The sequence below is a fragment of the Nannobrachium achirus genome, assembly GCF_963921795.1.
Source record: "Nannobrachium achirus genome assembly, chromosome: 2".
Lineage (NCBI taxonomy): Eukaryota > Metazoa > Chordata > Actinopteri > Myctophiformes > Myctophidae > Nannobrachium > Nannobrachium achirus.
Window position 1 is genome coordinate 683,247 of NC_137811.1, and position 23,818 is coordinate 707,064.

At 41.0% G+C, this 23,818-nt stretch overlaps 1 protein-coding gene across 1 annotated transcript; it reads left to right on the top strand.

Annotated features, from left to right (window-relative positions):
• Positions 1 to 1,114: 1,114 nt before the first annotated feature.
• Positions 1,115 to 14,557, top strand: LOC308295683 (hyaluronan-binding protein 2-like). The gene is made up of 8 exons (XM_080738733.1): positions 1,115 to 1,279; positions 3,171 to 3,197; positions 3,384 to 3,689; positions 4,639 to 4,824; positions 7,749 to 7,941; positions 9,275 to 9,412; positions 10,023 to 10,171; positions 12,460 to 14,557. Exons 6-8 carry the CDS (start codon positions 9,316 to 9,318, stop codon positions 12,622 to 12,624), a joined length of 411 nt encoding a protein of 136 aa, XP_080594859.1. The 5' UTR covers positions 1,115 to 1,279; positions 3,171 to 3,197; positions 3,384 to 3,689; positions 4,639 to 4,824; positions 7,749 to 7,941; positions 9,275 to 9,315; the 3' UTR covers positions 12,625 to 14,557.
• The last annotated feature ends 9,261 nt before the right edge of the window (positions 14,558 to 23,818 follow it).

Consider the following 23,818-nt stretch of genomic DNA (forward strand, 5'->3'; position numbering starts at 1 on the left):
AGGAACAGACTGTTCTCAGTCCATAAAGCTGACTTATTGGTAAGGAGCTTTTCATGGATGGTGGGTGGAGACTGGTAGCTAATCAATAATAAAGTGTTTCTGTCCATTTATCTTTGATACAGAGTAGAATTTACCATTTACCACCAGAGGGCGCTCAAGTACTGTACCACCAGTGGTCCATGTACCACAGGTTGACAACCACTGCTCTAGACCAGAGGTCTTCAACAGGGGGCCCAGGACCCCTAGGGGGTCCTCAGAGTTACTACAGGGGGTCCTCCAAATCTTTGTGTGATAGAAACTTTTTTTTTTCCTTTTTTATATTAACCACTTGAACCCTAGCGTCCATATTCGTAGAAATAGCAGATCTACAAGCTCACAACGCCTCGTTTCTGCGAGGCATTGTGAGCTTTATAGATCGGCCATTTTTGGCAAAGAGGTTTGGTGTAGAGGGGAAAAAGAGCAGACTAAGTACATAGTAAAAGGTCAAGTTTATTAGGTAATGACGGCTCAAGTGGTTAAATATCTGAAAACACAAATTGACATGAATCCAAAATACACTGATGATTGTGCTGTCAAACAATTAAACTATATGGAATCTATGAACAGGTTGTGGGGGTCCCTGCTTCATCTCTCTCTCAACTAAGGGGTCCTTGGCCTGAAAACATTGAAGACCCCTGCTCTAGACTGTAAATATTAATATTAATTTTAATAACACTCTAGTAACCCTAATCCATACATATTGTAACTATTATTAATGACTACTATGAATACATTTAATAACACTAGTAACTCTAACCATACATATTGTAACTATTATTCAATAACTCCCGTAACTCTAACCATACATATTGTAACTATTATTCAATAACACCAGTAACTCTAACCCATACATACTAGACTGTATCTGTTATTAATTGTTGATTTATTTTATCCTCCATTAAACTGAGTTCTCCTGATCAAAGTCAACCTTTATTGATCTCTGTGTGTACACGTGTGTGTGTGTGTGTGTGTGTGTGTGTGTGTGTGTGTGTGTGTGTGTGTGTGTGTGTGTGTGTGTGTGTGTGTGTGTGTGTGTGTGTTTGTTCAGGCAGGCTATGAGGGGACGTAGTATCAGGACAGGAGTGCTAGAACAGACGGTGGCTTTGACATATCTATAAATATCTTCAGGTTCATACAGTGAAGGTTTCTTCAGATATCAGACAGTGAAGGTATCTTCAAGGAGGAGACAGCAGGGTGAAGATGGTTCTGTGGATCATTGTGAGCTCTGTGCTCTTTCATGGTGAGTAGATCTAATGAATGATGTCACTATGATGACTAAACTATCGGGCCGGCACTGGAAATATCTGAGATGTGGGGTTCTAACAGAGCAACATCAGCAGAAGTAGCAGGAACAGGTTCAGCAGTAGAGTTGGTAACAATCAGCAGAATGTCAAGCACAGGCTTGACATTCACAACAACACTGAAAGGCCTTTTTACTGATTTAGATGAAATTCATGTAAAAATAATCCAGTTTAATATTGGGTAATATTGCTCATGCTTATGTTGAAGAAATGAAAACCAGACAATGCGCCTGATTCACCAACTTAGTTACGAACGTTCTTACGAATACATTTCTTCTCAGACGCTCTTAAGAAGTTTTTGAAGAAGATTTGGCATACAGTGTTTTCTTAGTTGTGATTTGTTCTTATGTTAAGAAAGATTCTACGCACAGTCACACACTGTAGACCATTCTTAGGGTGGCCTTTTAGTTCTTACCTCGATGACTGCCAGGGGCCACAAGAGGCCGCTAAAGTGCCAGAAATTTCTCCATAGGCCTTCGCTATAACATCCGGGTACCAGGGCAGAAGTACATGTGGGCCGTCTGTCTATGATAATTGGGATTAACTGGCACACCCCTTCAAGTTAGGAGGATTGGCCTTCATCATGATAAGAACATATTAAGGACAATTATGCCTTCCTAAGAACGTTTCATGAATCTGACTGGACTTGAATTGATATGATAGAGTATGATATAGTACTTTATTGTCAGTTCACACTGAAATGTGTCTTACGACACAGCAGCCATGTATTCAAAACATAACATTTGTAACACATCAAGGCATAGATGACACGCTGAGTGGCGGTGCAGCAGCCCCTGTACCAGCGCACCCACATTTCACTTTAGCTCCTTTCGGAACCACTCCGAGCTACGCAGCTCCTGCGGCTGGATCGCCGATCCGCCACACTTCTTACCTTTGGTGAACACTCTATCCAAAAAGTGACCGGTCTCTATTCATCTATAATCGTTTTACTTCTTTAAGGTGGAAGAAAATCGAAGCACTGGGGTGAAATAAAGTTTTTATATCGCTCAAAAGATCAGCCGGTTCTGTGTTTTTAGACACGTGGATGCCTCCCGTAGGGGGCACTGCATGGGAGGAGGAAAAGCCCTGACTAAACAGATGGATGCGGGTTAGGGTTAGGGTTAGTTTAACCCTGACTAAACAGATGGATGCGGGTTAGGGTTAGGGTTAGTTTAACCCTGACTAAACAGATGGATGCGGTGTGGAGGGGAGTGAAGGAGGGAGTGTGTAGGGGGAGGTGTGTATCTCAAAGTCATGAGTGTTTATGCAAGAGTAGGCCTGCTTATGGCTCTGGTCAAAAGTTGATTATTTCAATGGGGATGGAGCAGGTTTTTTGAGAATCCCGCAAATGGCAGGTTTTTCAATTGAATCTGCTCCATTCCCATTGAGATGCATCGGCAGAGCTGGCATCCATACTTTGGTGTGACTGTAGCCTAACAAAGTATTTCTACATAGTGGTATTGAAAAGTATCAATACTAATGATACTTTTACTTGTAACAGAGTATGTATACAGTTTTATTGATACCTTTATTTGTAATAGAGTATTTCTACATGGTGGTATTGATAGTTGTACTTGTAATAGAGTATTTCTACATATTGGTATCGATACTTGTACTTGTAATAGAGTATTTTTACATGGTGGTATTGATAGTTGTACTTGTAATAGAGTATTTCTACATGGTGGTATATAGTTGTACTTGTAATAGAGTATTTCTACATGGTGGTATTGATAGTTTTACTTGTAATAGAGTATTTCTACATGGTGGTATTGATAGTTTTACTCGAGTACTTGTGGTTTTACTCATTAATGTGATGATGTTTCTCTCCAGCTCTCCAGGTGTCTCTCATCACAACAGGTAAACAAACATCAACACATAAATAAATAAATAAATAAATAAATAAATAAATAAATAAATAGTAGCGATTGTAACCTAGAAGGTTTTGCTCTGATCGAAGTAATATATTACCTTATTTGAGTGCTTGTTCTATTGTGTGTGTGTGTGTGTGTGTGTGTGTGTGTGTGTGTGTGTGTGTGTGTACAGAGCGTGGTGATGTCAGGTTGGTGGGAGGAACCAGTCGCTGTGCTGGTGTAGTGGAGATGAAACACCAGGAAGACTGGAGACCAGTGAATGTTTATTCTCGTACCTGGACCCCTCAGTTATCATCAGTAGTGTGCAGACAGCTGGGATGTGGATCTGATGGTTCTCATTGGTGGAAAGGTGGTTATAGATTTCGACCTGTATGGGAGATTAATTCCTCCTGTAAAGGAAGTGAATCTGCTCTGATGGAGTGTAGAGGAAGAGTGGGGGATTATAACTCCCCCTACTCTGTGGATCTGACCTGTTCAGGTAACAAAAAATGACTTCAACAATGACACTGATCTATAATGTCTGTCTGTCTGTCTGTCTGTCTGTCTGTCTGTCTGTCTGTCTGTCTGTCTGTCTAACTGTCTGTCTGTCTGTCTGTCTGTCTGTCTGTCTGTCTGTCTGTCTGTCTGTCTTGTCTTGTCTTGTCTGTCTGTCTGTCTGTCTGTCTGTCTGTCTGTCTGTCTGTCTGTCTGTCTGTCTGTCTGTCTGTCTGTCTGTCTGTCTGTCTGTCTTGATGTGAGCTTTTAGATCTGCTATTATAGCTAATGCTTGTACAAAGAAGAAAATGTCCACATCTATTTCCATTGTGTGTGTGTGTGTGTGTGTGTGTGTGTGTGTGTGTGTGTGTGTGTGTGTGTGTGTGTGTGTGTGTGTGTGTGTGACTGTGTGCGTGTGCGTGTGCGCGTGCGCGTGCGCGTGCGTGAGTGCCCATTCAAAGTCAATGGGGTTTTTGGGCGTCTTTTTTTTTTTTTTTGGGGCGAATTACATCGCCATGGTAACGTGGATCCAAAAGAAAAGTAATAGCACCCCATTTCCGGCCGAGCCACACGTTTTGATGTATATATTGCGGGGGTGGTGTAAATTTTGCGGCAGTTATTACGTGCCGAAGTTTGTGGCGACATTACTTACTTATGTAATTAATTAAGTATGTCAGACATCTATGATGTTAGACGTCAGTCATCTCGATATTTAGGTACATATGGTCACATTATGTCACTCTCCACATATTTTGTCCAACTTAAACAACCAACCAGTTCTGTACATTTTTTTTTTTGTTGTTGTCAAAGTTGATCTCATGGCAAAGCGCCAGCGCTCCCCCAGCAGTCTGCTGTCACCCTGGCTGATGCGATTTGCCTGACATTGATCTCTCTCTCTCTCTCTCTCTCTCTCTCTCTCTCTCTCTCTCTCTCTCTCTCTCTCTCTCTCTCAGTTCATGGTGGTTGGACAGGATGGTCCAGTTGGAGTCAGTGTTCTACTTCATGTATCCCAGAAGGCCGTGCATCGACCAGGACACGTTCTCGTTCCTGTACTAACCCCGCCCCTTCCTCCTCCGGCAACAGCTGTGTTGGAGACGCCAAAGAGACGGGACGCTGTGATCACCTGACTTCCTGTCGAGGTACCACACTGATCACATGACTTCCTGTCCAGGTATCACACAGCCAATCAGCGTTGATGTTGTACGGAGATACAGACTTTGTTTTGGTGTTTGTTGTTGGGACCACAGTGTGGTACAAATATGGGTAAATTCTCCTTCTACAACACGGCCACCCAGGTGTGGAATGTTGACTACCTCCCTTAAAACATACATGTAGCTCGCTGGCATCCTTCAAAACTGCCCTGAAAACTCACCTTTCAGGAGGCCAGAGAAGGAGGTAGTTATCACTTCTCCCATAGACAGGTGAAAACTCACCTTTCAGGAGGCCAGAGAAGGAGGTAGTTATTACTTCTCCCATAGACAGGTGAAAACTCACCTTTCAGGAGGCCAGAGAAGGAGGTAGTTATCACTTCTCCCATAGACAGGTGAAAACTCACCTTTCAGGAGGCCAGAGAAGGAGGTATATGTACTAAAAGGTTGAAATTCAACTCCCGGGGGAAACCTCATAAAAAACGGATTTGTGTTTGTGTCCCATTAATTTACTATACAGGAAAACATACAAAAAATAAATATGCTTTAACACTTGGGTGACTGAACTGAAAAAACTACCCCTCCGCCTGCATTTACCGTTCATTTAGACCGTTAGATTTTCTCCCTTTTGGCCGAGCTGCGCAACACCTCCTCCCCCTGCTGCCGGCGGGGGTTCTATTGTCTTCCAAATGTGAATTAGCGTTTCAATTGACCTCTCAAAATACGACGGGACAACAAGCTCACCAAAGCCACGCAGTTTGTGAGCTTATATAATTAAACATTTGTTTGGCAAAGCTTTCATATATGTCCCGACTTTATTATTATTATTACTAGAAGTTGATATAAGTTAGTTAATTATATAGAGAACGTTGATAAGTAGGCTCACTAGAGCGAAGCCGTGGCGAGCGAAGCCGTGGCCCAACACAAAGTTAACAAAGAAATTACATAAACAAGGGAAATAATAAATACAGAATGGTCTAAACACAACTTATAAAGCAACGAAAATAATAAGCTAAATAAGAGGAAACGAAAAATACAATAACCTAGCCAAACAGAACCTTTCCGAAGCGTTCAGAACTCAACAAAAACTCAACACATCTTAAAAATAAATAAATAAATAAATCCTGTCCTGTCCCACTCGTGTACAAGGACTCCTCATACCTGGAGTTGTTGTCTAATGTCTTTCTCTGCTTTACTGTAGCCTACTCACTACTCAGGGATTAGACACAAGTTCATAGGCCTACTCTTCTCGGACCCCGAAAACTTTAAAGGTAGAAATGTATTTTATTCACGGCTTTTATGCGCAACTCTATTGTTGCGCTGACGGCACCTGGTTTGTGCTGCGTCAGCCTGCGTGCATCTCTTAGTTTTCACTTGAGTTGAGAAACAAACCACTTCAATATGATGGACGTTATGTAACATTTTGTCAACAATCTCTGCACCTTTGGAGTAATATAAAAGTTCACTTTGAGTCTTTGACACTTATTTATATCCATCACGCTGTTCAACTCTGTACAACGCGGCACAAAGCGTTGCAGTGTGATGCGATCTATAGGCTATATAGAGAGAAAGAGAGAGAGAGAGAGATAATTCACATTCTCTTCACTGTGTAAAATGTTCACGTAGTGTTTTTTGCTTAGGCATATAACAATGAAAAGCAAATGATTATCCATTCGAAATTAAACGTGCAGGACACAAGTGTCGGGTGCCTATACTGTTTGATCGGCACCCATGTCACCGTGACATGCGTGCCCGTCTAAAAGCCGTCTCCACTCGGACAGAACAGGCTGACTCCCCGCAAATGATTGCTCCTGCACGGCTAAAATAATAATAGGCCTACATTATATACACCATAGCGATTCTCATAATTAATATTATATTGATACTATTTATGAAATAAAACATTTCCAGGTAGTGGTTTTAATGTCTTTGCTAAGCTGACAGTGAAATGCAAATGATCCATTACCTTGAACAAAGGCGCACAACGGGAGCGCTAAACGTGTGAATTCTCTTAGGAGGGGGAGAATGGGGGAGAGCGGTCTATTCTGCAGATAATTACCGTCAGAGTGGTATAATTGTATTTTATTTCATAATTAGGAAACGTTTCAGAAGGGGAAAAAAAACGAGAACATATATCTTGAGTATTTAGGAAAAGTCATGGAAGGGGAAATTTCTGAGACCTTCACAGGGAGAGTTATTGCACTTTGAAATCTCAAAATCGGCCTAAGGGACCGGTTAGTCACCCGTGTGTTAAGTAGCATGTGATGGGTCAAACTAGGGGTTTTTCATGATGCTGAATCCATTGCAAGCATTTGTTTTGCATGAAAAAGATTCCTTCTGCTAATAACGGACCCACAAAACGATGGTTTAGTGATGAATCATCACTTTTCACCGTTTTGTAGGGGCCATTTGTAGCCCACGGAATGTTTTCTTGCAAAACAAATGCTTGCAATGGATTCAGCATCATGAAAAACCCCTAGTTTGACCCCTCACATGCTACTTAAAACATATTTATTCTTTTTTTTCCTGTATAGTAAAGTTAATGGGACACAAACACAAATATTTTTTTTTATGAGGTTTCCCCCGAGAGTTGAATTTCAACCTTTTAGTACATATTATTACACACCTTTAGAAACACATTGGTGAAGACATTTCTTTGTAACGATTTACTTCGCAGATTTTCTTATGTTCCCCTTACTATGAAGCTTGTGTGGTGCAACAACTAAGTGCGATTAAAATGCGCTAATTTTTTTAATCATGTTCATTTTCTGTAATTAATTAATCGCAATTCATCATTTAAAGTCCCAGCCTTTATATATATATATATATCCTACAATCAGGGGAAATAAATCCTGAAAAAACACAACTTGAACTGTTGTCCTTCCCGTTCATGTTCCATTCTCCATGTTGTCCAGCCCCGTTCTCCCAGTGTGGCAGAGCTGAGCCTGCTGGCAGCAGCGTCGTGGCAGGCAGAGGGTCTGTTGCTGGGACTCATCCATGGCAGGTGTCTCTGCAAGTTAAAGACGAAGGTTCTTCTGAGCCCTTCGAACATCACTGTGGAGGCGTCCTCATTGCACCCTGCTGGGTCCTCACTGCTGCTCACTGCATGTAAGCTGCTCTGTATTCACTGCTGCTCACTGCATGTAAGCCTAACAGTTCCCAATTCCAAAATGGTTCAACAAGATGATCATGTCGCTAATGAGCAGAACCTCCTGTATATCAACACGGCAGCCTCAGTTAATCTAGTATAGCCCACTACTTGGTGTGTGTGTGTGTGTGTGTGTGTGTGTGTGTGTGGGGGGGGGGGGGGGGATGTGGTTCAATATATTATACTGTATATCTATCCATCCATCCATCCATCCATCCATCCATCCATCAAATCCATCCATCCATCCGTCCATCCTTCCATCCTCAAACGCTTATCAGGAATCGGGTTGTGGGGGTAACAGTTCCAACTGAGACTTCCAGTGTCTCATGTGTAACATTAGCCACTTCCTTCCAAGTCTCTCTCGGGTGACCAAACTTCTCACCCTATCTCTAAGGGAGATACCAGCCACCCGTCTGAGGAAACTCATTTTGTCTGCTTGTATCCGTGACCTTATACTTTGGGTCATGACCCAAACTTCATGACCATAGGTGAGAGTAGGAACGAAGATTGCTTGATAGACAGAAAGCTTTGCCTCCAGGCTCACCTCTTTTCGTCACAGCAATGCGATTCAATGACTGCAATACCGTTCCTGATGCTCCAATTCTATGGCAGATCTCGGGCTCCGTCGTCCCCTCATCCGTGAACAAGACTCCAAGATACTTCACAGAGGCAAAGTCTCATCCCATACTTGGACTGTACAATCCATCTGCTGAGGGCAAAATCGCACTCTTTCGAACGACCATCATTTCGACCGGAGGGTTAGCGACTCACTCCACGGAGGTTAGGGTTAGGGTGAGGGTTAGAGTCGGGTGTCGAAAAGATGACATGTAGAAACAGCGACACGCTCCCCCTGCTGAGAACAGTGGTTCACTAACAGTTTCAGCTTGACAACCAAAAGAGACATTTCAGTCAGACAACTCTTGGATTGAATACAATATTGTTATTGGGCATAATATATAGAGCATACATATTTAAGTATATATTGTGCCACTACTCTGTCTAATTTCCTTCATTCCCTGTAAGCATGAATTATAATGAATTATTTTACAGGGAATGGAATGAAATAGACCCCAATAAGGGATCAGAGAAACATAGGAACCCTCATAGAAACCCTGAACTCGCTCTGCAGGTATTTTTAGTTTAGCAGTCATTGATTGAAGTGTTGTAATAAATCAATATAAAAAGTTTTTCAATAAACATTTTTTACAATCACATGCACTGTAATGATTTAATTTGATAAATGCCATGTATGTTAGTCAGATATACAAAATAATGCATCATTCTGTGTGTAAGCTTTACTTCAGTTGAACGCCACCTACAGTCCTCTGTGTGCCATGGAAACCCGCTATGTTAAAACTGCCTGTCTGCCAAACCAGCTCTTCCCTGATGACATGGAGTGTGTGATCACAGGATGGGGCAGCACTAAAGAGGGTATGAATCTATCTACACATTACCATCTGAATCACTGCTATGAATCTATCTACACATTACCCTCTGAATCACTGCTATGAATCTATCTACACATTACCATCTGAATCACTGCTATGAATCTATCTACACATTACCATCTGAATCACTGATATGAATCTACAGTATCTACACATAACCTCGCGTCACCAGGCTTTCTCGGGGGAAAGCCTGGTATTTGTTTACAACGGGCCGTTTGATCCGTTCTAGGCGGAAACCATAAGCAGAATAAGCGGCTATTAAAATGCTGGAGTAGCCTAGTGTAGTCTTGCCAGTCGATACGAGTTGGACTAAAAGATGCATATACCAAACTCATTTTTCAAAAGCAAAACTATGCGCATCAAGGGGTTTATTAGGTAGGCCCTAAAATTATGTCCTTGAGCGCAAGGAAATTAATTGGGGATAAAACTGTTTCTGTTTTGTTAGTTCCGGCCAAAGTGTATTCCGTCTAAGATTACATCATGACATAAATGGCCCTTCTTCCATACCAAAGGGGAAGTTTGCATCATGACTTGAAGTCAACTGTTGCTTACCGACTCCACTATTTCTGTCTCTGTGTGTTTGTGCCCCTCAGGGAGTAAAGCAGGTTCCAACAGTCTGATGGAAACCAACGTTACTTTGATCTCCAAGCAGAGCTGCACGGCTCCTAATGTCTATGGAAATGGACTGGACGACTCCATGATCTGTGCAGGATACATGCAGGGAGGAGTGGACACTTGCCAAGTGCGTGTGTGTGTGTGTGTGTGTGTGTGTGTGTGTGTGTGTGTGTGTGTGTGTGTGTGTGTGTGTGTGTGTGTGTGATACATACTGTACATGTAAAGACCGGTGTTGAATTTCTCCGTCTGTCCACTGAATGCTGCCCGCCATTTCTTCTGTAGTGTAAAACTTATGCATAACTGTTTTATTTTCATTACACCCTTGCGCTCTTGTAAATCAAAATGCAATTCTCGCACTCTGTAATGACATCAGTTGCGCTTTGGTCGCGCTGCAAGTGACGTTTTGAACAGTTTGATAGAAATGAGATTTGAAATGAGATTTGAAACCACCTTTGGTTGTGGTTTGTAAAAATGTGACCTGTCTGCATTTAAGCAAATCGGATTCCAATCTTGATGTGACACAGATCTGATTCAGGCTGGATTTGGCTGGCAGTGTAAATCAGGCCTAAGTGTTTTGCCATTGTATGGCAGGCACACTCAATTATCATAATGTATAGATCCTACCATTAAGAACACACATTCGAGAATCTCTTAGGAATTCTAGGAATGTTTCCCCATGTTTATTAACATAATCATCAATTGCAACTCTCCGAGGGATGGAGTCAAGTAGGGATACAATCTTCCAAATGTCCAATTCTAGCATTCACATCCCCACCAATATAAATTGTGTCCACTTCAGAAAATTCATATATCAAACTTATCAAAGCTAAAACGTCTCTTCCCCAGAGGGAGTTTTCAGGTGGGAGATAACAGGAAAATATAACAAAACTCTACTCTGATACTTTATGTTGAAACAATAAAACTATAATCCTGTCATATTTTTCAATAATTTCAATCCTGTAATCATGAAATAAGCTGGATCTAACTAACATACCCACTCCCCCTGATGCTCGACATGCTTTAGTGTGCATTTCCCTATTTAATCCAAACCACACATACCCATCCACTTCAATAATATTTTCCCCTTGAAGATGAGTCTCGTTTAAAGAGACGATGTCTGCATTCAAAGACTGTAGAATGGATAACCTAAGGTCACGGTTTGCTAGCGTCCATCCATCCATTTATATTCCAATGTAAGAATGAAATGTGCAACCTCACGTTGTAGCTTCATCATCTGGCTTATCTGTATTTTGACCTAAAGCAGGCCATTCCTCCTCATCGTCTCTCACAACTCCGTCGTCGCTCCCGTTGCGTTTCTCACGGGCAAACCCAGCTGCAGAGCCATCAGATTGCCTTGTGTATCTTCGGTCCTCTCTCCCTCTTCTCCCGTGCTGGCTCCCACGGCGGCCGCCCCGGTCACCACCTGTCGTCACTGTCTCGTCTCTCTCCTTTCCTCGCCGTATGAGCCTTCCATTTCCTGTGATAAAGGAATCTTTCCCACCTGTCTTTATAATAACTGTATTAAACTGGTTGTATAAAGTCTATATAATAACTGTATTAAACTGGTTGTATAAAGTCTATATAATAACTGTATTAAACTGGTTGTATAAAGTCTATATAATAACTGTATTAAACTGGTTGTATAAAGTCTATATAATAACTGTATTAAACTGGTTGTATAAAGTCTATATAATAACTGTATTAAACTGGTTGTATAAAGTCTATATAATAACCCTGAATTAAACTGGTTGTATAAAGTCTATATAATAACTGTATTAAACTGGTTGTATAAAGTCTATATAATAACTGTATTAAACTGGTTGTATAAAGTCTATATAATAACTGTATTAAACTGGTTGTATAAAGTCTATATAATAACCCTGAATTAAACTGGTTGTATAAAGTCTATATAATAACTGTATTAAACTGGTTGTATAAAGTCTATATAATAACCCTGAATTAAACTGGTTGTATAAAGTCTATATAATAACTGTATTAAACTGGTTGTATAAAGTCTATATAATAACTGTATTAAACTGGTTGTATAAAGTCTATATAATAACTGTATTAAACTGGTTGTATAAAGTCTATATAATAACTGTATTAAACTGGTTGTATAAAGTCTATATAATAACTGTATTAAACTGGTTGTATAAAGTCTATATAATAACTGTATTAAACTGGTTGTATAAAGTCTATATAATAACTGTATTAAACTGGTTGTATAAAGTCTATATAATAACCCTGAATTAAACTGGTTGTATAAAGTCTATATAATAACTGTATTAAACTGGTTGTATAAAGTCTATATAATAACCCTGAATTAAACTGGTTGTATAAAGTCTATATAATAATGTATTAAACTGGTTGTATAAAGTCTATATAATAACTGTATTAAACTGGTTGTCTCTCCAGGGGGATTCAGGCGGTCCTCTGGTGTGTGAACAGGATGGGGTTCATTACATCACTGGTGTGACGAGCTGGGGGGAAGGATGTGCTGAGAGGAACAAGCCTGGTGTCTACGCCAATGTCCACAAATATGTGACCTGGATTAATCAGATGATGTTGTCCAGTCTGTGAAGCCTGTTCTAAGATAGGTTTAAGACAACATATACAGTTAGTCATATATTGATAATCTGATGAAGGTCTAACAGACCTAGACATGCTTATATTCCCATTAAAAAGAATCTTGCATTTGCAATATAATTCTAGAGAGATGAAGTTGATGATAATACATGATACAATGTTAATGTTACTAGATAGATTAAACCGATGATGATACATGATACATTGTTAGAGCCTAAATTGAGAAGTACAATACATGATACAATGTTACTAAATAGATGACGTTGATGATAATACATGATGCAATGTTGGAGCTTAAATTGATAAGTACAATATGTGATACAATGCTACTAGAGATATGAAGTTAATATTAACACACAGCAGTGTAATGGTCATTGTTTTATCGGCTGTACACTATTTTAATAGAAATCCGTCCGTGACCCACAAGTGGGTCCCGCCCCACGGTTTGGCAAACAGTGGTGTAGCCTATGTGAGGAGTCAGGATGCATTTGCACTCTCACTTGTAAACCTGCTATGCAAAGCAGCCATTTGAGTAGTTGGCCTGTGAATCACGTTCTAGAGTGAACACATCATGAGTAGTTGGCCTGTGAATCATGTTCTAGAGTGAACACATCATGAGTAGTTGGCCTGTGAATCACGTTCTAGAGTGAACACATCATGAGTAGTTGGCCTGTGAATCATGTTCTAGAGTGAACACATCATGAGTAGTTGGCCTGTGAATCACGTTCTAGAGTGAACACATCATGAGTAGTTGGCCTGTGAATCATGTTCTAGAGTGAACACATCATGAGTAGTTGGCCTGTGAATCATGTTCTAGAGTGAACACATCATGAGTAGTTGACCTGTGAATCACGTTCTAGAGTGAACACATCATGAGTAGTTGGCCTGTGAATCATGTTCTAGAGTGAACACATCATGAGTAGTTGACTGTGAGTTCTTCCTTACTTTCTTCACAGCTGTTACCAATTATACTAATGAAGGCTCTGTTAGTGTAGCAGCACACTATGGTTCTCAAACCTTTTAATTCCAAGGATCCTCATAACTCTGAGAGTGTTGGAATGGAACCAAGGTTCCATTTGTACACTCTCAGAGTTACACACCCGTAATGGTCCATTTGGTTCCCCCTCAAGGGACCACGAGGGTCCCTGGACCACACTTTTTAGAACCACTGGTGTAGCAGAGTGTTTCCAGTGAGCCAACATGCACAATATCAGCACCCTGACTCTGTTTGAGCAGAATAGAACAGAGCCTTCATTAGTATCATTGGTAACACTGACTCTGTTTGAGCAATCTTTACACAGATTGTGCATTACATTCACCCATTCACACCGATGGTGGAGGAAACCATGCAAGGCACCAACCTGCTCATCAGGAGCAGTTAGGCCCTAGTTGCTCCTGAGGGGTTAGCAAATAGATTCTAGGGGTTCAGAGTCTTGCTCTTCGACACTAAAGCCCTTTGCACACAGGCGCGTTTATCCGCACGGATAACAGACAATTTAATTTTTTTAAAAGAAAACAATGATTCTCTACGACCTCATGCACACCGGATCCGAATTAGCCGTGCGTTTTTTTGTCGATCTAACCCAGTTCGATTTGTGCGTCTTGTCGCATGCGGTAAAAAACGCATCACTCCTTTTATGACTCCTTTTGGGATCCGCAGCGCTGATTCCGCACAGCATTGCACACCAAATCCAATGCGTTTTATTCATGCAGCAAACGAAAAAACGCAACTGTCCTGTGTGCAAAGGGCTTGACTCTGGGGGAGCCCGGATTCGAACTGGAAAACCTTCAGATTCCTCCGTGTTCTAACGGTTTCTCTACCCCTGAGCCACTGGCTATTGTTGGGTAAACTGGTGGATGATCTTGACCTGCTGCTCTATTATGTTAAGTGCAGAAAACTGTTTTGATTTGGCTTTGTGTAAATAAAATTCACTTGATTGACTGTTGTTTTTGTAACACTTATTTAAAGCACAATGAAACACTTTGGCAGTTTTGGTTTTCAGTAACAACATATGAAAGTTTAATCAAGTTTCAAAGTGTTTATTTCACAAAGCATGTAAAATACAGCTTTGGCAACATTGTAGGCACAAAACATATTGTATTTAGAGCTTCCTTTTTTAAGAGATCGCTACAACCACCCTGCTCTGGTCTCCTCTAAAGCAGTGGTTCTCAACCTTTTCAGGCCACGACCCCCAAAATAATCATATTTTAACTGGAGACCCCCCCCACCCAACCTGACGAGCACTAAGATTTGAGGCATTACATTTTGTATAACACAGTTCTATTGTGAAAATAGCAGATCTACATGCTCACAACGCCTCGCTAACCCTAAGCCTAAAACAAAATAATATTATTGAACTCACGTCTCCATGACAAAAAAAAGTCATCTTAGGGGTGAACTGTTCCTTCATGTTAATCATCTGGGGACCCCACAAAATAATGTGGGTACCCCCTGGGGGTCCCGACCCACAGGTTGTGTGCAGCTGTGTATGCTCTATTTGCAGTCTTTTTAGCCTTTTTAGTATTTTCATTATGTTTTCTTTTAACCCCACATCCTCTCTTGCACATTTTACTTATGATAGGCACAGGCTTTTAGACACCAGATCAGGTCCTCTGATGTGTGAACAGGATGGCATTCATTACATCACTGGTCTGGTGAGCTGGGGACCTCAATGTGTTCTGAACAACAAGCCTGGTGTCTACGCCAATGTACACAAATATGTGGACTGGATTCATGAGACAATGTCTAATGTTGATGTTGATTACTTTTATGATGATATCACTTATGATTGAGCACATAAGCATGTTGTAAGACAGGTTAAATATTGTACGACAGATTGTAAAACAGAATTAAGATTCAACTTAATTGCGAACAGAGCGGTCTAGAATGGGACGGAGGACATTTTAACCTACTGAGTGGATAACTACAGTTCACTCCATTCTACTGTAAAGTCTGCTAGATGCTGGTAGGACACAGGGATGGGATCGTTCACCGCTTTTACTATCAACCAAACATTTAAAACATCACTATTAATTAGAGAATCAGTATGATAAAAAAAAGAGTAGAACTGAACTTAATGTTATGTATTACAGTTGAGAAGCCCTATAAGAAAACTTATACTATAATGATGACTTTTCCAAAATTGGAATAATACAAAGAGATTAGCATAGTATGAGAAGCCAAACCTGGGACTAATCTACTCTTATAATAACGTTGATAATGCAAAGATTGGAATAATTCAGAGGAGATTAGCACGACCATCTCTTCATTGGACGATGCTAATCTTTTCTGTATTGTTCCAATTTTAGCAGTGTAAGTTTAAATCTACTCATTAAATGTGTTGAACTAACTTAAATTGTATTAGTCAATATCTTTTATTTGTATGAACTCAATATTTTTGCTTAAGTGTTCATTAATTTGGTTAGTTTCAATTTAAATTAATCACATTAAATGCATTACATTAAATGATCTAATATGAGTTGTATTTACTTAATTACAAGCCAATAGTATTTACTCAATAACATTTATTGTAAATAGTTGCCGTCATTTTATTAAGTAGCTTTCGTACCTGTGCTCCAAGAACTTTTTCTAGTTTATATATTTTTTGCCAGGTCTTTCAAGATTCTTGTTTTTAAAATGTATCAATCAATATTTCCAAAAATGTTCAAATTGTTTTCAATTCATTTTGAAAATGGTCTACAAGCTCACAACGTGTCACATTGCGACACGTTGTGAGCTCATAATACCTCTCCTGTGTTTAATTTGTCCTACTTTTGAATGACAGCTGAATTTCCCTCCCAGGATCAATGGAGGTTTATCTCATCTCGTGTCACCTTATATTGTATCTTATCTTGACCTGGTAGAGGGTTGCTGGTGGCTGCTGGTTCCTCCCACCAACCTGACAGAGAGTGTTTGTGTGATCGTGTGATCGTGAACGTCTCCTATTGAATTTACACATCTCTTCTGTGAACTATTAAGAGAGAGAAACAGTGGAGTTTGTAGAGCGGCTTGTGGGGTAAATGCGCGGTTCTCAGCACAGCGTATATGACAGGCAGCGCAGCAGCCAGGCTGCGTGTGAGTGGACAGGACACAGACTGGCAGACGTCACCCGTGACTAGGGTTGCCACCCGTTCCGTAAAATACAGATTTGTTCTCTATTTGAGAACGAAATGTTACGTTCCATATTGAACCAATACGGAACGCTGTTTGTTCTGTATTTCCCAAATGGCCAATAAAGTTCTGTCACTCAAACAGTGAATTTAACAATAATGAACTGGCAGCACTCGTGGGAGGCAAGCAGGACATCCTGTGAGCGTAAACATAAAACATCCAGTGGCTCAGTGCGGTGGCTGCGTCTGGTCACGGTCAGTCAGTCTGTGTGTGTCCATGGAGTCCACTTGTAGCCCGGCTGGCGGCCGCTGCCTGCAGTAATTTTCGCTGCGTTGCAGGGAGCACTGCACATTTACTCCACAAGCGAGCCGCTATTCAATAGGGCGTTTAAAAACACAAAAAGCACGAGCGCACCAAACTCTCTGTGTGCCTCTGTCAGGTTGGTGGGAGGAACCAGCAGCCACCAGCAACCCCTCTACCAGGTCAAGATAAGATACAATAAGGTGACATGAGATGAGATAAACCTCTATTCGAAATTTGTCTGTCGTTCAGAAGTAGGACAAAATAACACAGGAGAGGTATTTTAAGCTGATAACGTGTTGCAATGTGACACATTGTGAGCTTGTAGATCTGCCTTTTTCAAAATGTCTTCGAATTTGAACATTTTATTTTTGAAATATTTCAACAACACAAATCTTGAATGACCTGGCAAAAAATACATAGCTCTATAAACTAGAAAAAGTGCTCCTCGGAGCACAGCTAGGTCAGGTAGGATATTCATATTTTGGAAACAATTGCCGATTTTAAACTGCAAACAGCTTACGCAATAGTGTGTGTTAGTCATTACTATTCTATGTATTTCAGGTGTTCGTGATCTTAAAAAACACATTTTCCAGAAGCTGCCTGATTACAGATATTTCATTAAGTTGAAAGGCAGCATCCATGATCATTCTTTGAAATGCTGTGGTCAAGCTCTATTGGCTTGTAATGTTTTATAAGAGTGATGTCAAAACACAACCAGGGCACTCTGGTGACGACCAGGTGTTTACCAACCAACCTAAACACAACGGTGGAGGCCGAAAGTCGGGGAGACAGAGATTTCCTATTCTGTCCCTATCGTGACATAACTTGGACAGTGCTGAGTCGGCTCAAGCGGACTTCGTCTTGAGACAGCGCGCTTCCGTCGCATTTGTTAGAAAAGTAATGTCGTTGTTTCTCTGTCTTGCATTCAGCCAATGATTGCGCAGGCTTGCCCCCCACACACCCATGCCCCCACCGTTGTGTTTAGGTTCATTGGCAAAAACTATCACGCCTCCAGCATCACTCAGCATGGGGTTCAGTGCCAGCTTGTAGTGTACTAGCTGTAGTTGTAGTTTACTAACTGTTGTAGGACTACTCACTGTAATTTGTAGTCAACTCATTCTCACTCCATGCTCCAAAGAAGGCACATATCTACTTTTTGTCAGAAGCCATCGAAGGCAGTTATTGCCGTCACTGTACGCCAGCGACTACAAGTTCGGTTTTTACAAGAGGAAGAGGAGGCTAGAATCACTGCTCTTATCACAGAGGTGACATAAGAGAGAGATACATACGTTTTATACCCATATATGGAGATCCCTGTCCCAATGTCATCAATATTAAGGACATATCTGGGAATACCCATATAAGGGCATGTTTTGACATAGCATTGTTGACTATCATGCAGGGGTCTCCATATATGGGTAACTTGTCCGATATACATCCCTGGCCTGATGGCCCTTTAGGGCGAGGTCGCATGTCGCCCTGAGGCGTCTTACTAGTATCTATAGGCTCTGGTATTGAGTTGGTACTACTCTATTTGATGATGTTTTTCTGCTGGTATTGAGGTGGTACTACTCTATTTGATGTGTTTGTGCTGGTATTGAGGAGGTACTACTCTATTTAATATGTATAGGCTGATTAGGCTCTGGTATTGAGGTGTTACTACTCTCTTTAATATGTAAAGGCGCTGGAATTGAGGTGGTACTACTCTATTTGATGTGTTTGTGCTGGTATTGAGGTGGTACTACTCTATTTGATGTGTTTGTGCTGGTATTGAGGTGGTACTACTCTATTTGATGTGTTGGTATTGAGGTGGTACTACTCTATTTGATGTGTTTGTGCTGGTATTCAGAACATACTGTACTACTCTATTTTGATGAGTGTGCTGACTGTGTTGGACCGTGTGTGTGTGTGTGTGTGTGTGTGTGTGTGTGTGTGTGTGTGTGTGTGTGTGTGTGTGTGTGTGTGTGTGTGTGTGTGTGTGTGTGTGTGCGCGCGCGTGTGTGCGTGTGTGTGTGTGTGTGTGTGTGTGTGTGTGTGTGTGTGTGTATGTGTGTGTTTGTAGATGCTATTTTCGAAAAGATTGTTATAGGCTACATTTAACATTTTTGAAATGGGACATCCTGCACAGTGAGTACTTTCTTCTTTTGGTAGTATATTTCTGTACAAATTAATACATGTGCACTTTTACTCAGGTAAATGTTGATTACAGGACTCCTACTTGTAACGTAATACTTTTTCTTACAGAGTGAAGTGGACATCAGTGATGTGGATATCTGGGATCTCCATGTGTGGGCATAAAAGGGATTTGTTCCCCTGGCATCACAGGGATCTCCATATCTCCATATATGGGCATACAAGGGATTTGTTCCCCCTGGCATCACAGGGATCTCTCTAATAGGGCATCATCAATATTGATGACATCAGGGAACTCCATATATGGGCATAAAAGGGATTCTGTTAGTGTGACGTCACAGTGAAGCCAGAGCGTGATGTTAGAGCAGCAAACCCATAAAAATATGTACATGTCTACACAGAGACAAGCTGTGACATTTCTCATGGTAAACTGCTACCTTTGGTCGCAAACATTTATATTATTGTGACCGAAGGTCGCAGTTTACCATGAGAAATGTCACAGCTTGCCTCTGTGTCAGTCAGTACACATTTTTACAGTCTATGGGTTGGTTCCCTTGTCACTGTGACATCACCTATGTAAAAGTCCATATATGGGACATCCCTGATGTCATTGATATATATATCACTGGCCAGATTGCAAAGGCATGGCCCATATCTGTGTGGCTGGTTTAGATAAGGATCTCTATATGGGCATAACACATATTGTATGTATATGGATACATGTTATTACCAGTAAGACTCCCTAATCGGGAGATAAGCGACCGTTGGTCGCTTATCTCCACAATCTGTCGGTAGATAATGCCGGTCTTATATAAGGGTCATTTGTGTACGGTGTGATGTCATACTGATGTCAGCAGTGTGATGTCATACTGATGTCAGCAGCTATGTCTCTATATATGGAGTTATATGTTGTTCGTGTCCAAATATGGGGCTTGTGAGGTCAGACTTAGTGAGATTCGTCGGTTATCTCCATATATGGAGATAACATGGTAAAAAACATGGTTGCTATGGTAAACAGTTGGTTGCTAAGGTAAAAAAAACATGGTTGCTATGGTAAACAGTTGGTTGCTAGGGTAAAAAAATGGTTGCTATGGTAAACAGTTGGTTGCTAGGGTAAAACAACATGGTTGCTATGGTAAACAGTTGGTTGCTAGGGTAAACAGTTGGTTGCTAGGGTAAAACCATGGTTGCTAAGGTGGTTGCTAACGTACACTAACAGACCAGCAACAACAGACTGTTGCCACAGCAACGTACACAAAGGTTTGTGTACACATGTGGTGTGATGTCATACTGATGCGGAGATATGAGCAGGGCAAAGGTGTGACGTGTGACGTGTGACGTGTGACCGACCAGACGACCGACCGACGGACGGCCGGTGGAGGTTTTGATACTAAACTGCGACCTACGGCCGCAATTAATAAAGGATACAACCAGTAAGACTCCCTAATCGGGAGATAAGCGACCGTTGGTCGCTTATCTCCACAAATAGGCCAAAAGTTTGTTTTATCAATTATCAAGACATACGGGCAGTTGACAGTTTGCCATGGTTACACATTGAAGTTGAATCTCCATATATGGAGATAGCCTACGCATCACACTAAGTCTGACCTCACCAGCCCATATTTGGGCATGAGCAACTTATGTCTCCATATATGGAGATATGATGACATCACACAGTCCTCAGCCGATGATGTGGCGTGATGTCATACAATACACAAACGAGCCCTACAGTATAAAGGGGCAATTCTTGCCAGGAAAGAAGCATTTCTTCGACTCAGACCTTATCGCCAGGGTTGGCTTATAGCATCTGTCGGTAGATAATGCCGGTCTTATATACTCATTGAAGTTGAATCTCCATATATGGAGATAACCTACGCATCACACTAAGTCTGACCTCACCAGCCCATATTTGGGCATGAGCAACTTATGTCTCCATATATGGAGATATGATGACATCACACAGTCCTCAGCCGATGATGTGGCGTGATGTCATACAATATGGTTGCTAAGGTGGTTGCTAACGTACACTAACAGACCAGCAACAACAGACTGTTGCCACAGCAACGTACACAAAGGTTTGTGTACACATGTGGTGTGATGTCATACTGATGCGGAGATATGAGCAGGGCAAAGGTGTGACGTGTGACGTGTGACCGACCGACCGACCGACCGACCGACCGACCGACCGACGGCCGGTGGAGGTTTTGATACTAAACTGCGACCTTACGGTCGCAATAAAATAAAAAGTCCAAATGTGGGCATTCCCAGAAACAAATCCCTTTTATGCCCATATATGGAGATTTCTGATGTCATCAATCCCAGGCCCTAACTGGCCCAAGAGCCTGCTTTACTCTTATTTACACCCTACCTTCCCCAAAAACGTTAATATTAATCCCCAGGCATCAAACCCAGGCCCTAACTTGCCAAGGCCCTGCTTGGCTTTACTATGGCTTTACTAATTAACATACGTTTTATGCCCATATATGGAGATCCCTGTCCCAATGTCATCAATATTAAGGACATATCTGGGAATGCCCATATTTGGTAATGCCCATTAGTGATACACGGGTCAGCTTTTTTTCATAGCTCATCTTTATATAGGCTCTTCTAAGTACCCAAAGTCGCTTTACAGAAAGGTTTACAGTGGCACAATATTGTCATGGGCTAAATAAACAAACGTGTTGTTCAAATTGGGGTTTAGCCTATTTGACAGCAAAAAGACATTCATTCAAAGACGTTCATTCTCTTTAAATTGTGTGGGCATCTTCGGAGTAAGAATGGTGTTTAAGGTTTTATGTCAATCATATTTATACCGCGCCTCGCACTTCAAACAGGTTCATTCAGACAAAAAATCCCTCTCACTTGCGAAAGTTGTGTTTCAAATTGTATCCGTTGACTGGCTGGTTATATAACGACACCAAGTATTTATAAACAGACTTGTGTGGATAACAGAGACATTTAACTGAAATCCTGATCAGCAAATTGTTTGTGCATTCTTCTCTGCTGTGCTCACGTTGTGTCTGATGGTGTCAGCGAGCACACATGTTGGCAAATGTGGTTCGTGGCCCCAACAGGAGCGGAATTGGGACGGTCCTTGCACCAAGGAGCGGCTCCAAGCCTCTGGCGCATTTTAAAACTCGCTCGCTCATGCTCGTATTCAAAACGTTGTATTCTTATTCTTATAGGCCTACTCTTATTAAAGGACAACTTTTTTTTTTTTTTTTTTACATATTTTAGATTGTAATTAGAGAAAAGAAAAAGTGAGTGTTAAAATGTTTTCATTTGCTTAGTTCTATTGTTTTATCGCGTTTACCGTGTTAAAATGTGGGGCATGCGTACGTATGGGGGCATGCGTACAAGTGGCTAATTATGTCTTTTTAGACACAATAAGCAAGCAGTTTCTTTATTGCTATTTACAGTAACACTTCTAGCCACATCCAACCATGAAAGGTTGTGTTATATCTTGGGAATGGGCTTATTCTGTGTAAAATGACATATTTAGCCACTGTACTCATGCCCCCAACCACTGAAATAAGAATCTCTAAAACAATAGAAAGAAGTAAATTAAATCATTTTAACACTCATCTTTTATATTCTTCAATTACAATCTAAAACAAAACCCTTGTTGTAAAAAACTAAAGTTGTCCTTTAAGAAGAAAAGGCAAATAAGAGCAGATGATTATTCGTATAATTCTTTTGCACATGAGAGTGGTGATAATGGGCGGGTGCCGCGGGCAACGGGCGGCCCGTTCATCACTATTGCCCATATATGGGCATGTTTTGACATAAATGGTAAATGGTGCATTGTTATAGCGCCTTTATCCAAGGCGCTTTACATTGTGTATTACATTCACCCATTCACACACACACTGCAAGGCACCAACCAGCTCACCGGGAGCAACCAGAGGTTCAGTGTCTTGCACAACAGTAGGAGCCGAGATTTGAACCGCCAACCTATGGATCATTGGCCAACCTACTCTACCTCCTGAGCTACAGCCGCCCCACCATAACATTGTTGACTATCATGCAGGAGTCTACACTGGCCAGATGGCCAAGAATTGGTCGCCCTGAGGCGTCTTACAAGTAATGTAACTATACAATAAAATGTATACTTCCTCATGTACCCTAGGCTGTAGTAATAGCTAAGCACAAGGTATAAGGGCTGTAAAATGACTGTATTGTTCGCAGTAGTTATGGGGTGAATACAACACATATTTGATAACATTTCTGTAATGATAAAGCACACATAGTGGACCTGTAGTGGAGAAACCTTTATTAAACTAAACAAAAAAAAAAAACATTATCAAAACTTATTTTCACATATATTAAAGGGTTTGTTTGAGTTCAGAAGAAAACAAAAATAATAAAGACTCCGACTCAAACCAACTCACTCCACTGACTCTGGCATCTACCAAATATATATTTAACCATGATGACAATGACAAGGATACCAAAGAAGGATACCAAAGCTGAGTAATCATATAATCTGTAACTTAAACTAAAGGCTTCCCCCTTCATGAGTCTTCATGTGTGTTTTTAGACTAGACATCTGACTAAAGTCTTTACCACATAATGTACAAGAAAATGGTTTTTCGCCTGTATGAGTAACCATGTGGGTTTTTAGATGATTCTCTCGAGCAA